A 14162-nucleotide genomic window follows, 5' to 3' on the forward strand; every position below is an offset into this window, starting at 1 on the left:
CTTTTAATTTTCTCTTTTTACCTATTCTTGCAAATTTTCGGGTCAACAGTCTGACGTGTGGCCGACTCGAGTGACGTGACTGGACAAGCATGTGCATTTGAACTCTGCTCAAGTAGAGCTTTTACACATGTGCCTGCTCGTACCTGAACATATAACTCATTGACCGAGGAGTTTTAATCCTCAATGTGTGTGTCTGGGAAGAACCAAACATTTAACTGAACGACAAACCAGCAGAGACTCACAGCTTCTTTTAAAAACTTTTTATTCAGGCCAATCACATTAAAATACATCTCAAAGTCAGTAGTAATGGAACAGTTTCCTCCTAAATTGCAAATTAAGTGTTCTGTTTGAAACAAATCCCTGATTAAAAAAAAAAAATCACTTAGATGTTTTAAAAAGGGCGGTACCGTTACAATCATCTGATCCCTGATCATACACACCTTCACACACAGTCCAAACCTCCAACCCGTGTCACACACTCTGCTGGAAATTGTACAAATTGTTCCGATCAGTGCATTCAGGCTCTACACAAAATCTATTGCTAAATACTGTTTGATTGCAAAGCAACAGAAAACGTGTGCAGGTCAGATTTTTGTCTCCAAAACTTGGATGTTTAGTGTTGCACTTGAACGTGTTGCTCACTTGGACTTGGCAAAGCCCACTCTGTTGTTTTCCCGATCAAAGACGGTGTAGTACTGGCCGATGAATACATCTCCCAGAATCCACAGGGGCCCGGCAGGAGGGGGGATGTCCAGGCCCATGAAGCCGCTCAGACACATGGTCTTTCCCGCCTGACTCACCTGGATAATTGAAGGAGACAGACACAGAGTCAGAAACAGAGCTGCTGGGGAGTTTTAAATAAATGTGACAGAGGAATGTGTGGTCACTCCTCAGACGACACACCAGCCTCCTCCTGGCTTCACTCGGTCAAACAAAGCTGCACTTGTTTGTTTCTATGATGTAACACACAGTCACAGTGTTGTATTGTTGCTGCAGGAGTCAACTCTGTCGCCCTCTGCTGGACAATAATCATCACCTGCACACAGTCTCACCTTCAGGATGTACTGATCTCCGGTCAGAGTGTAGGTCTTCCCTCCCAACGTGAAGCTGATGACGGGCAGCGATGGAACCTTGTCACAGTTCACCATGTACTGAAACAACCAGACATCACTCTTTAATAAACTGTTCACGTGTTACATTCATTTAAACTACAAACTGACAAGAAAATAAAAATATAAATCTACGTGTCACTTTATTCTGACTTTTTTTTTCATGATTTTGGATGACATGCTATACTATGACTTTTTTTCATGATTTTGGACGACATGCTATACTATGACTTTTTTTTATGATTTTGGATGACATGCTATACTATGACTTTTTTTCATGATTTAGGACGACATGCTATACTATGACTTTTTTTCATGATTTAGGACGACATGCTATACTATGACTTTTTTTCATGACTTTGGACGACATGCTATACTATGACTTTTTTTCATGATTTAGGACGACATGCTATACTATGACTTTTTCATGATTTAGGACGACATACTATACTATGACTTTTTCATGATTTTGGACGACATGCTATACTATGACTTTTTTTCATGATTTTGGACGACATGCTATACTATGACTTTTTTTTCATAACTTTGGACGACATGCTATACTATGACTTTTTTTTCATGACTTTGGACGACATGCTATACTATGACTTTTTTTCATGATTTTGGACGACATGCTATACTATGACTTTTTTTTCATGATTTAGGACGACATGCTATACTATGACTTTTTTTCATGATTTAGGACGACATACTATACTATGACTTTTTTTCATGATTTAGGACGACATGCTATACTATGACTTTTTTTCATGATTTTGGACGACATGCTATACTATGACTTTTTTTCATGATTTTGGACGACATGCTATACTATGACTTTTTTTCATGATTTTGGACGACATGCTATACTATGACTTTTTTTCATGATTTTGGACGACATGCTATACTATGACTTTTTTTTCATGACTTTGGACGACATGCTATACTATGACTTTTTTTCATGATTTTGGACGACATGCTATACTATGACTTTTTTTCATGATTTTGGACGACATGCTATACTATGACTTTTTTTTCATGACTTTGGACGACATGCTATACTATGACTTTTTTTCATGATTTTGGACGACATGCTATACTATGACTTTTTTTCATGATTTTGGACGACATGCTATACTATGACTTTTTTTCATGATTTAGGACGACATGCTATACTATGACTTTTTTTCATGATTTTGGACGACATGCTATACTATGACTTTTTTTCATGATTTAGGACGACATGCTATACTATGACTTTTTTTCATGATTTTGGACGACATGCTATACTATGACTTTTTTTTCATGACTTTGGACGACATACTATACTATGACTTTTTTTCATGATTTAGGACGACATGCTATACTATGACTTTTTTTCATGATTTAGGACGACATGCTATACTATGACTTTTTTTCATGATTTTAGACGACATGCTATACTATGACTTTTTTTCATGATTTAGGACGACATGCTATACTATGACTTTTTTTTCATGATTTTGGACGACATGCTATACTATGACTTTTTTTTCATGACTTTGGACGACATACTATACTATGACTTTTTTTCATGATTTTGGACGACATGCTATACTATGACTTTTTTTTCATGACTTTGGACGACATACTATACTATGACTTTTTTTCATGATTTAGGACGACATGCTATACTATGACTTTTTTTCATGATTTTGGACGACATGCTATACTATGACTTTTTTTTCATGACTTTGGACGACATACTATACTATGACTTTTTTTCATGATTTAGGACGACATGCTATACTATGACTTTTTTTCATGATTTTGGACGACATGCTATACTATGACTTTTTTTTCATGACTTTGGACGACATACTATACTATGACTTTTTTTCATGATTTTGGACGACATGCTATACTATGACTTTTTTTTCATGACTTTGGACGACATACTATACTATGACTTTTTTTCATGATTTAGGACGACATACTATACTATGACTTTTTTTCATGATTTTGGACGACATGCTATACTATGACTTTTTTTTCATGACTTTGGACGACATACTATACTATGACTTTTTTTCATGATTTAGGACGACATGCTATACTATGACTTTTTCATGATTTAGGACGACATACTATACTATGACTTTTTCATGATTTAGGACGACATGCTATACTATGACTTTTTTCATGATTTAGGACGACATGCTATACTATGACTTTTTTTCATGATTTAGGACGACATGCTATACTATGACTTTTTCATGATTTAGGACGACATACTATACTATGACTTTTTTCATGATTTAGGACGACATGCTATACTATGACTTTTTTCATGATTTTGGACAAATTAAGTTTGCTTGTCTCACCTCTCCCTGGATCAGTGGCATGGCTCCGATGGCCTTCTGCAGGGCCTTGACCTCCGCAGCAGGGCCGGTGATCAGAGACGTCCCGGTGTCCACGATGGCCTCACAGCCTTCCTTACACAGGCTCAGAGTGCTGCCAACAGCCATCCTGTCACACACACACATACAATACACACCTTTCAGCATCACGGTGGTTTAGAAATTCTGCACTGAACTCAGCATGTAATCAAGGCTGTAACCAAATTACTTTCAACATTTTCTCATCTAGTAATTATTTTTCAGTGAACAAAAAATTAAAAATGGCAATCGCAGCTCAATGTGATGCCTCCAAATTGTTTCGTCTGACAGTCAAAAATCTAAATATTTTATCAACTGAGATTGATTATTTATATATATATATATATATATATATATATATATATATATATATATATATATATATATATATATATATATATATATATATATATATATATATATATATATATATATATATATATATAGAAAAAATCCTAAACAACAATCCTCCCATCAGTGAAAATAAAGTGCGCAAATGTAACTTAAACAATGCTGAGAAAGACCTAAATGCTTTGAAGACACTACAGATTAAAAAAAACAAAAAAAAAAAACCATCTCTTTCCCCAAGTTTCCACATTTGTGTTTGTCCCCTCTGTGTTGCAAGCATCTGCTGTGTGTCAATCATCCCCAGTAAGAGAACTACAACCGGGCCTGACTTATTAGAATGATGATAATGTAACGATCTCTGTGTTTGGGGTGTAATATTGGAGCACTCACCCGTCCATGTGGATCTGCCAGTAGGCCTGCCGGGTGATGTTGATGTAGTTGAAGTCCCCGGTGTAGTATTTGGGGTCAGTTCCTCCCAGCAGCAGCTCACCACCGGGCTCAGTGTCTGGGTTTCTGGAGAGAGATGACATGAATTCAAACGTCGTCTCCGCAGACGGAAAAACATCAGGATCAAGTCATAAGAACATCCTGGTTATACTGGACTCTGTCAACAGAGAGTATTGAAAGAAATCACAGCCATCATGACAGCTAGATACTACCAGTGTCTTCTTGTGTTGTTGTTTTTTTTCCACTCTCAAGTTTTTCATTCAGGTATTTTAGAACAGATTCTGAGTTCACGTGCCTCCACTTCCAAAATATTCCCATAGTTGGAGCACAACTGAAGCAGCCAACAGTTGCCTTATTAAACATCTGGTGGACATGAAGCAACATTAGCAAGTCGTGTTTCTGTTTAATCAACATCTGACACAATTATCTGACTCTTCAGCTGCTAAATACTTTCCACTTTCTTCACCAGGTAGTTGCAAATATCCAGGTAATGTGTTTACAGACATACAGGAGGGCTGCAGTCTGTGAATCTAAAACTATGAGCTAAAAGACATTAAAAATGCTCAACGGAGCTGCAGAGTCTGGTGATATTAATCTGTGGATGACCTCAGTATCAAAATTAAAACAAGTTATTTGTGCAGTTTTTGACCCGAAGTCTATAAATGTAGAACACTTATCAAGATTAATATCTACGCATGTCACAATTTGTTCACCACCCACACCTAGGTAACGAAATCCTGCATACAGAAATATAAATTAGTCAAACATAAACAAGATCACTAAATTCAGACGAGGACAAGAAATACTGTTCTCCACTTTCACTGGATGTTATGACCACATGTGTGAGAAGGATCCATCTGCACATCATTATTATCTGCTGCTGTTATCAGAGGCCCTGTTAACATCTTAACCTGCTGTACACACTGTGTTCAGAGGATTAAGTTTCTCAACATGATGGCAGCAACATCCAAGTGTCCCAACGCGACTCAACACCAGCTGTGGTCACATCTACCAGGCCGCTGAGCAGTTGCAAAGTGTTTCCTGTTTCTGACTCTTGCAGCAGTATGTGGGCAGTAACACAGCTTTTAAAGTGAACATTTGCTCCTTTTCCACTGCAGGAGGAAACTTAAAAATTGTAACATGAACTGTTGCTCTGTGTTCACCTGCTTTGGGACGAGTATCTAAACTAAGCTAAATTTTGGCACTGATCAGAACTGAAGGTGGTGCTAAATTGAAGTCCCAGGTGCTTTCAGGAGTTGATGGTAGCGCTGTTGATCAAGATTGGTCAAGCGGATGTGTTGTCAGATCACGACAAGGACTGGAAAAAACACACAAATATAAAAAACCATGACAAAAAATGTGCAGGAAAACAACGAGATGAAACTAGAATAGAGAAAAATAAAAAGATTAAAAAGCAAACAGTGGAGAAAATAGAAAAACTGAGAATTAGTTTGATGCTCTGGACGATTTTTTTGGCCCAACAACTGGCCTGTGTCGAACATGACGTTTTTTTTTTTCCATTTATTTTCCTTAAAATCACGTTAATCACCTGCTGCCATTTTGTTCGTTCAACACACCCTTACTTGAAGTCAAGCTGCGGCGGTGGCTTGACATAAATAAAATGCTACTACATGCTCTACAGTTATAAGTCAATAACACGCTACAACTGTACGGTGTCCCACCTGTTCAGGTAGAAGGAGAAGATGTTCTTCTGCACCTTCTTCTGGTCCATGATGTTGTCAAAAACTGGAGTCACCCCGTCCACGGAGATGCGAGGGTATGCCATGCCAAGGATCCCGTCAAACTTGGCTGCGATAAAGGTCACGCCGGGCTGCTTGATGGCTTCACCGAAAAGCTGCTTCTCTACAGATATGTCTCCAATCTGGAGAGCAAGAAAAAAAACCCACCAGAAGCTTGTCACGTAAAACTCCACTGAAGCTACAGCTGGATGTGATGCTAACGTGTGAGATTAGCTTACTGTGCATGTGTCCTGACTGAGGTAGCCCGACAAACTGCCACTCCCATACTGGATGGCGAAGTCAGTGCCATTCTTCACGTACGAGCTGGACTTGGCGGAGTTATATTTGTGGTGAAGCCCTGCGAAGAAAAAGGAGAAAAAGCTTCAACATGTCACCTTTTTACTTTCTACTACGGAGACGTGACTTTACAGCCGACACATGCAGGACTGTATCTGGGATGACTTACAGCAGGCGATGTCGAATATGGAGCAGTGAACGGAGGGCACCCACAGGTTGGAGGAGCCCGTGTCAAACACCACAGTGAAGGTCTGAGGAGGGGTCCCCAGGCCGATCTCACCGTAATACTGGGCCTGGACAAAAAAAAAAACCCAACAATATTAGGATTCTCAATAACAGCCATCAGGATCTTGAGAGCTTGTGGAGATTTACTTTCCACGACAGTAAATAAATCTATGTGAGAGAACACACAGTCCTCCAGCTGATCTTATGCATTTAGGAAAGAGATTACAGTAATCCCTCACCACAGAAAACTGGTCAACAACAAATCAAACCAACAACAAGGTCTGACAAAGCAGGTTAACACAGTCGCGGATCTATTCTGGTTGCTGATGAGGCCTTACAGCTGTTGGTGTCAGCGAATGTTAGTAGGACGCAGGTCAAATAGTTACTGAGTCATGATGTCAATAAATCGCTCGTTATTGTTTCACAATTACAGCGTGACACAACAAATGATTACTCCACAAATTTATAAGCTGACGCAAACTTCCGCTTCATGTGGCTGAAACTCACAAAATCTTAAGACTGTGAGAGTTATGTCAAAGTCATCCAGACCTCAGTGTTCTTCCTCTTTTACTGAGCAAGATTTGATTTTGTGAGGCCAATGAAAGATGACAAACATTTAGCGCCTTGCAGCTGATGAAGTATTTTAAGGAGTGTTAGCAAAGAAGTGCAAAAAGAAGAAAAGGTTTATTCTAATAGTTATAAGAGCTCTGTGAGTTGATTTACTCAAAAGGAAACAGATTATTTAATCAAATTATGAGGTGGCTTTTAAGATGTACGGAGGAAAAGTAAGTTCATGTGCATGACGTCATTGTTTGACTGTGGACATCTTTATATGCCAACTGGATAGACATTGTCCAACCCTACTCTGGATACAGAACAGGACAGGCCACAGACATGTCCATGAAGCTAATAAAAATATGCTGCTAATCTACATTTGATGGAGCCTGACACATGCACATAGCATATGAAGTCATCCTGCTGCAGTTACTGCATGTTTAATACAATCCAATGATGACGATTAATGTTTTTTAATAAGTAAAACACAGCCAGAACTCTTTAACCACGTCGTTCATAACTGGACCTTATTCACTTTGTCTGAAGGCTGCAGCACAACAAAGTAGGACAAACAACAATAAACATTTAAAAAACAATCATTAAAAACATTAACTGCATGGCATTTTTAATTCTGAAAGTTCACAAAATTAAACAGGCAAAATGCTCCACTTGTAAAACAACTCCTGCCATGATATGATGCTGTGTGGCAGACAGAACAAAACCAGGTTACAGTCGGACTGCTTACACCTGGCGGGGATAATAATAAAGCTTGAAGTAATAAAAAGGAGACAGATAAATAATTGAGTAAAATTAATTTGAGTGTAACTTAGGTCTGAGCCCAACTCCACCTACTGTGTAACTTTGGAAAATGAAAAGTGGACACGGGGCTGATAGGGTGTGAGTGTGGCCTGGGTGGATGTGTGAGGCAGAAGTTGATTAGGAGGTGTTAACTTTTTTTTCTCTTCATTACACAGATAAGTCCTCACCAGACGACTCAGTGTCAGGGTCACGCAGGGTTCAACCCATGACATGCAGGTGTTTATAGACATGGTAAGAAATGTCAATAGTAACACCTGCATTGATGTAATTCATCACAGTACGGCCATATCATTTAGTGCACAGCTAAAAAGGGTTTAAGGGTGCATGACCTCCTTGAGTTCAACAACATGCCTTAAAAACAGCTGACTTTTTATTTTGCATGTCTCATCAGTTACATCAGTGATATTTAAGTAAATTCTTTATTTGCATGATTGATTTTCAGATGAAAATGTTGCAGGTCACAGTATACAAGTATTTGCCATGAAGACTGCTTATTGTGAGCTCTGCGGTTTAAAATTATTTCTGGAAAAACATGCAGCGTTTTTGCAAAAACAGATTGTTTTAATAAGGATTTCTTAAATTTGTTTTACTTTTTAAAGAACTGTGACCAAGATATATGGAGTCGCACATTTTTGTTACATAAAAATAAGTATAGCATGTTTTACATTTAACACAAGTTATAGTAATTTTCTTGTTTCTTGTCTTTTTCGTTTTGAAGAGTGGTGTATTTTATGTCTGCGTCTGCCACCAGAGCCATCACAATAAGAGTAGGCATAATTATATGTCAGTTCCACAACAGAGGAGACTTGATGTCCTCTGAAATTGGGTGGAGAAACATATGCGCATGTATCAGCATCAGCAATTGGCAAAAATGAATCTAAAAATATCAGCAAAAATCCCTAGAAAAAATGAAGCGGTCAGTGTTCTTGTGTGGACAAAGTATGTAATGGAGACACTACTCCTGAATTACCTAACACGTTGCAGGCCTTTCTATTGTGAAGTTTATTGACAAGCAGATATACTGATACCGATATCCGTGATACGCCCTTACTGACCAGTACGAGTCTAAATCTACTTCCTAGGGTAATGACTCCTTTAATGTAGAACAACCTGCAGCAGCAGCACAGCCACAAAGATCATCAGACGATCTGAAAGCCTGAGCCAGTCAGAGTGAAATGCTTATATACTCTTCTCCTCTCAAACCACTGTGACGGGCTGATGTCATTATCAAAGATAAAAAGGTCATTTCCTGACATGTTGTAAAACCGAGAGCAAACAAACAAACTTTCCGTCAGCTGATGAGGATCAAGAGGCTTACGGATCAACACTGAGTCAGCCGTCACGTGGTTAACGCCGTTACTCTCACAGTTTCATCACTTAAAAAGCTGATTTTATTCTGCAGCACAACGAGTCACAGCCTCTCTACAAAAGCTGTCTGCAGAAGATTTTCTGGTCTTGACAGGCAAAGTCTAATTTTCCATTCAGCGGGGAGGATTTAGAGAAAAAGGCCGAGGCGGTCGCAACAACACAAGAGGACCTTTGTTGCAGCTCTCACCCAGCTTGGCTTTTACGGCTTCTGAGCGGTGCATTAGGGGAAAGGGAAGACTAAAGGGTCCACAGGTCAGTGGTTCGGAGAGTGAGGCTTACGTCAAGGTAGTTCTTCAGGGTTTCTGGAGTGGGTCCACCGCTGGAGGGGAAGCCAAAGTTGTACTTAAGGGAGTGTGTGTCGGCCAGAAGCTCCTCAATGCTTCTTCCCGAATCTGTCAGCTCACGTCTGATGGAACGGAATTTCTTTAAGGGAATTCTGAAACACAGAAATATAAGAAAAGATGATTTAGGACTGTAGATTTAGAGCCTGGTTTAAGGTCTCTGAATAATATAATGAAGCACAAACACAACTGGTGGCTGTGCAGATAAGATTTAACCCACATACTTATCAACCTTATCTGCACCGTGTTATCCTTCGGTGTTGCAAAATACACTTACAAGCTATACATAACACAGAAATGCCTGTGACAAAAACATGCCCCAAAAAGTCTCTCTTTTGATACATCCATTAGCCACTTTATTAGGTACACTTGGGTGTCAACAGGCATCAGACACTTTAATGCTTTTTACAACCTTCAAGATGATTTTTATCCAAATTTAAAACAGGCACTGCAGGTCAGTATAAAGCTAAGTAGTATATATGTGGTCCACTGCAAATGTATGTAGGAATATGATTAGAGTTAGTTTGGTTTTTCTAGATTTTTCTAAAAAGTACAAAGTATAAAACAGAATAATAAAAGACTTAAGTTCAGTGGCAGGTTAAAAGATTTGTGAACTTTCACTCAGAAGAGCTCGACTCATTTGGACAAAAATAAATTAAAAGACTGATAAATAAATTTAGATAAAATGTTTATAGCATTTAAGACCTCACTGATTCAAATTTAAGATGATCTACAGACTTTTAAGGCCTAATCATTATTTTTTAAAATAAATTTAAGACGTTTGAAGGACCTGCAGACACCCTGAATACAAGGCCTGCGATAAATCCTACCGTTTGTGGTGTTATTGAACTGTATTTTTCGATACAGAGCTGTTTCTGTTTTTTATCTGACTCTCACTAAAGGGGTGGACAAAATAGGAGGAACATTTGTGAGTCTCCAAAATGACCGTAAGTTGAATCAACACTGTCTGAAACAGTAAGAACAGAAACTGAACATTATAACCTTCATGATGAAAGGATTCCCTGCAGGACTGCTGGATCACTCTGCATTAGTTTCAGCTCAGTGTACCTAATAAACTGACTGTAAATCTAACATGTAATGAGTACATGAAGAGTCAGCTAACTGCATTAGGCTTCATCATCGTTTCCTCCTGATAAATTAAACCCTAAACTAAGAGCAAACCTTAATGTGGTTCCATTTACACTGGAGTCATGTTACCGTTAACTTCAGTGTCTGTGAACGAACACCAAGACACTTTTACAGAAATCAAACATGTGACTGAAACAGCTCTCTAAACACTAAAAACGCCCTGCCGCCATATTGTTACCCTGTGGTTTGTATAAAAGCAGGATGTAGAAGAAAGTCACTCGCCCAAGTTACCACAGAGTGGAAGCTTCATATCTTGAGCACACCCCATGATAACGTGTGTGCATAAAGAGAGCTGCAACTCACGATTACAAGATATGCAAACTAAGAGTTACCAGAGCCTAAAATGACGCCTTAAAAGGGCGATTAAACTAAAACTAAAACAAGAATGTGAAAGATTAAAATAAAGCACTTTTAAAAAATAAAAGATACAAAGTGCTTCACAATAAAAGCATCCAACACAAAATATCAAAGAGGCAGAAAAACAGCTACAAATCAAATATAATCAAAAGAGAAAACGTTAATCTGTTACAAAGCTCACAGGCAAAAGCAGCAAATGTACGGTCCGCCTTAACTTTAGACTGGATTACAAGCAGACTTTAATGTCACTACATGAACATAATTCAGAAATCAGCTCAAACGTTGGTGCGTTATCCTCGTTATGTTCACTGATGAAGACAGAGGAGGGTTGCACTCAGTGACAAGATGTCAGTTTATTTACAGAAGACATCTGGGTTTATCAGTGTCATAATCATGCAGCAATGATGCCTCTCAGAGTCTTTCCAAAACTGGACCCTACCCACTCCCACTCTGTTGACAAGTGTAACTCAGTGTGTTGTCACCTTCACAGCTGAATGAAGCACATTAAGGTGTGGAGGAAAAACACAGTGGAAAGCTGTGGGACAAACTTGCAAACTGTCTTAACTTTTCGTAACCCTGGAGAAAAATAAAGCTTAATCCAAGTTAATGTTCTTCATATGTATTTCTAGCACTTATATTCAATCTGTTTGTGCTGCTGATGTTTATGTTAATTTTTATATTGTGTTTTGATCATTAAAAGAAATAAATAACTTGATGACTTGATATATGATGAATAAATAAAACTTACTCTTAACCTTCTTTAGTAGCCTCTTTTTTGTGTCTTTTCAATATCTCAATATTTCTCCATATTTGGTCCGAACAGGGGCTTGAACCAGCGACCGTCTGGTTTCCAACCCAGGTCCCTATAGACTGAGGCACTGCTGCCTTGCTGAGCTACTGCCACCCTTAACCCCTCCACTTTCATTCCTTCAAGGGACATTTTGACTAATAATATAACTTGTTTAATGACGGTGACATTTTTGGACATACAGTGAAAATCTCATACAGGGTGTCTACAGATATGACAAAGTTAATCTAAGACTTTTAAAGACCTTTTTAATTCCAACTTATAAAAGAATTTTCAGACCAAACATGCAATGGAAATACACAACATATATAAATGTGTGTGCGTGACACGTGTACGTACTCCTGCCAACTAAACACACTGAAAATGACAACAGCAGCGTGAGTTTAATGTGTTTCATGTAAAAAGAAAACAAATCTAAATCGCTGTCATAAATGCAGTTGCAATTGCACTTATTCGGTCTGTTCCATGACTGTCAACAGTCACTGGGTCTGTCAGGCTGCAGACGTTTTTACAGTTATGTGACCGAATATATTTAAGACCCATAAAATCTGACTTTAAGACAATTTCAGACTTTAAGACCTCATATTAAGAGATCTTAATTCAAGCCTTTATCAGGCCCTGCAGACACCCTGTCATAGTGTCGCAGCCCTGAGCACAGGTGTATTCAATGACATCAGTTATGGCTGCATTCCACTTAGCTCACGCCCCTGGTATTGCGCATGCTGGCTCACTGGCACAAGTTACTGGGACACTAAATGGAACTGAGCCATCGTTCATGACATCAGTCTCACCTGAGCTGCTCCTACTCTGACAAATCTGACAAATCTGACAAATGTCTGCTGTTAATAAGGGTTCATTGTTCTGCAGCAGCCGCAGTGCAGGAAGGAACTCTGCAATACATCTCCCTCCTGTGTCTGCAACAAGCCTCCTGATACATTAATCATATCATACTTATCTCAGCACCCTTCACTCTGATTAATGCACTGGTGTCTTCCTCTGTGTGTCTAACTGTGGTCCTCGTTTCAGCTGCATGTCTCTTCTGTGTGAGCACACTGATTTAACATGTTTAAAGAGAGGCAGAAATTAAGCAGCTTAAACCCAACAGTCACACTCATATTGGGACCAGTACAGCCCAGTATGATTTTCTGGAAACATCTCCATTATGAGCCCACACAGAGGTGCTGAGACCACAGCCTCAACTCAACAGGTTTATAAGTCACAAGATCATCAGTCATCGACGATACAGACGGTTTTACACACACACACACACACAATGGCTAACGTTCATTAGCCTCATGCTAGCTCCATGAACACACATAGAGCTGAAGTAGCTGTGAGCTAACATCCTGAAAATTACATATATTATTTATTTGAAATGTGCAGCAGAAACATTTTGTCCCCGTCGGACACTGTTAGGTAAGAGAGCTGACATTGTGTAAGTTGCATGCTAACCAGCTCTGACGTCGGTTCACTTAAACCGCGTTAAAAACACTTTATTATTTTATTTTAATAATTAATATTCTTACCGAACCAGTCCGTCGGCGCTGAGAGCTACCGCCGCCAACACGAAGAGGAGCAACAGCTTCATTGTAACAGTCGACGGAGTCTAAGAATCACGGACACAACAATGACTGAGCAGCTTCTGACTTGTTGTCGACTTTTATCAGCTGACGGGAGGAGTGGAGGCTCCGTCACGTGAGGCTGGAGCCGCTCCTGTTACGTCACTTCCGGGGATAATGTTATTTACTCATTTATTTATTTATTTTTTATTTTGAACTTGAGGATTTTAAGGTTTATTTGCACAAAGCAAAACGACAGAAACACAACAACAGAAGAAGAACAATATGTGCGAGTGAAATTAAGAAACCCCTCCCTTAGTAAATAAAATAAGCAAATACTAAAGTCATGTAATCAAGAAAAGTGAACAAACTAATCAACAAAGGGTCAATAAGCAAACATACAATAAGCCTTAGGGATATTATATTCGTTATTATGATAATTCCAGGTCATAGCACTCTTGAATGTGTAATTAATTTTGTTTATTTAAATGCTAAATGTTTTATTCACAAACAGAAATTCTCTAAATCGCTTCCTAAATTTTTATCTTTTCTCTTAGAATTGAAGGTTCTTCTCAAATCACTCAGTTTATTTAAAAGGAATAAACTGAATCCTCTGACTGAATT

At 38.7% G+C, this 14162-nt stretch overlaps 1 protein-coding gene across 1 annotated transcript; it reads right to left on the bottom strand.

Annotated features, from left to right (window-relative positions):
• Positions 1-245: 245 nt before the first annotated feature.
• ctsd (cathepsin D) lies at positions 246-13666 on the bottom strand. The gene is made up of 9 exons (XM_033625837.2): positions 13506-13666; positions 9604-9760; positions 6527-6650; positions 6300-6418; positions 6004-6203; positions 4265-4387; positions 3473-3617; positions 1053-1151; positions 246-800 (listed from the first exon to the last, which is right to left on the bottom strand). Exons 1-9 carry the CDS (start codon positions 13565-13567, stop codon positions 639-641), a joined length of 1191 nt encoding a protein of 396 aa, XP_033481728.2. The 5' UTR covers positions 13568-13666; the 3' UTR covers positions 246-638.
• Positions 13667-14162: the final 496 nt, after the last annotated feature.

The sequence above is a fragment of the Epinephelus lanceolatus genome, chromosome 2, assembly GCF_041903045.1.
Source record: "Epinephelus lanceolatus isolate andai-2023 chromosome 2, ASM4190304v1, whole genome shotgun sequence".
NCBI lineage: Eukaryota > Metazoa > Chordata > Actinopteri > Perciformes > Serranidae > Epinephelus > Epinephelus lanceolatus.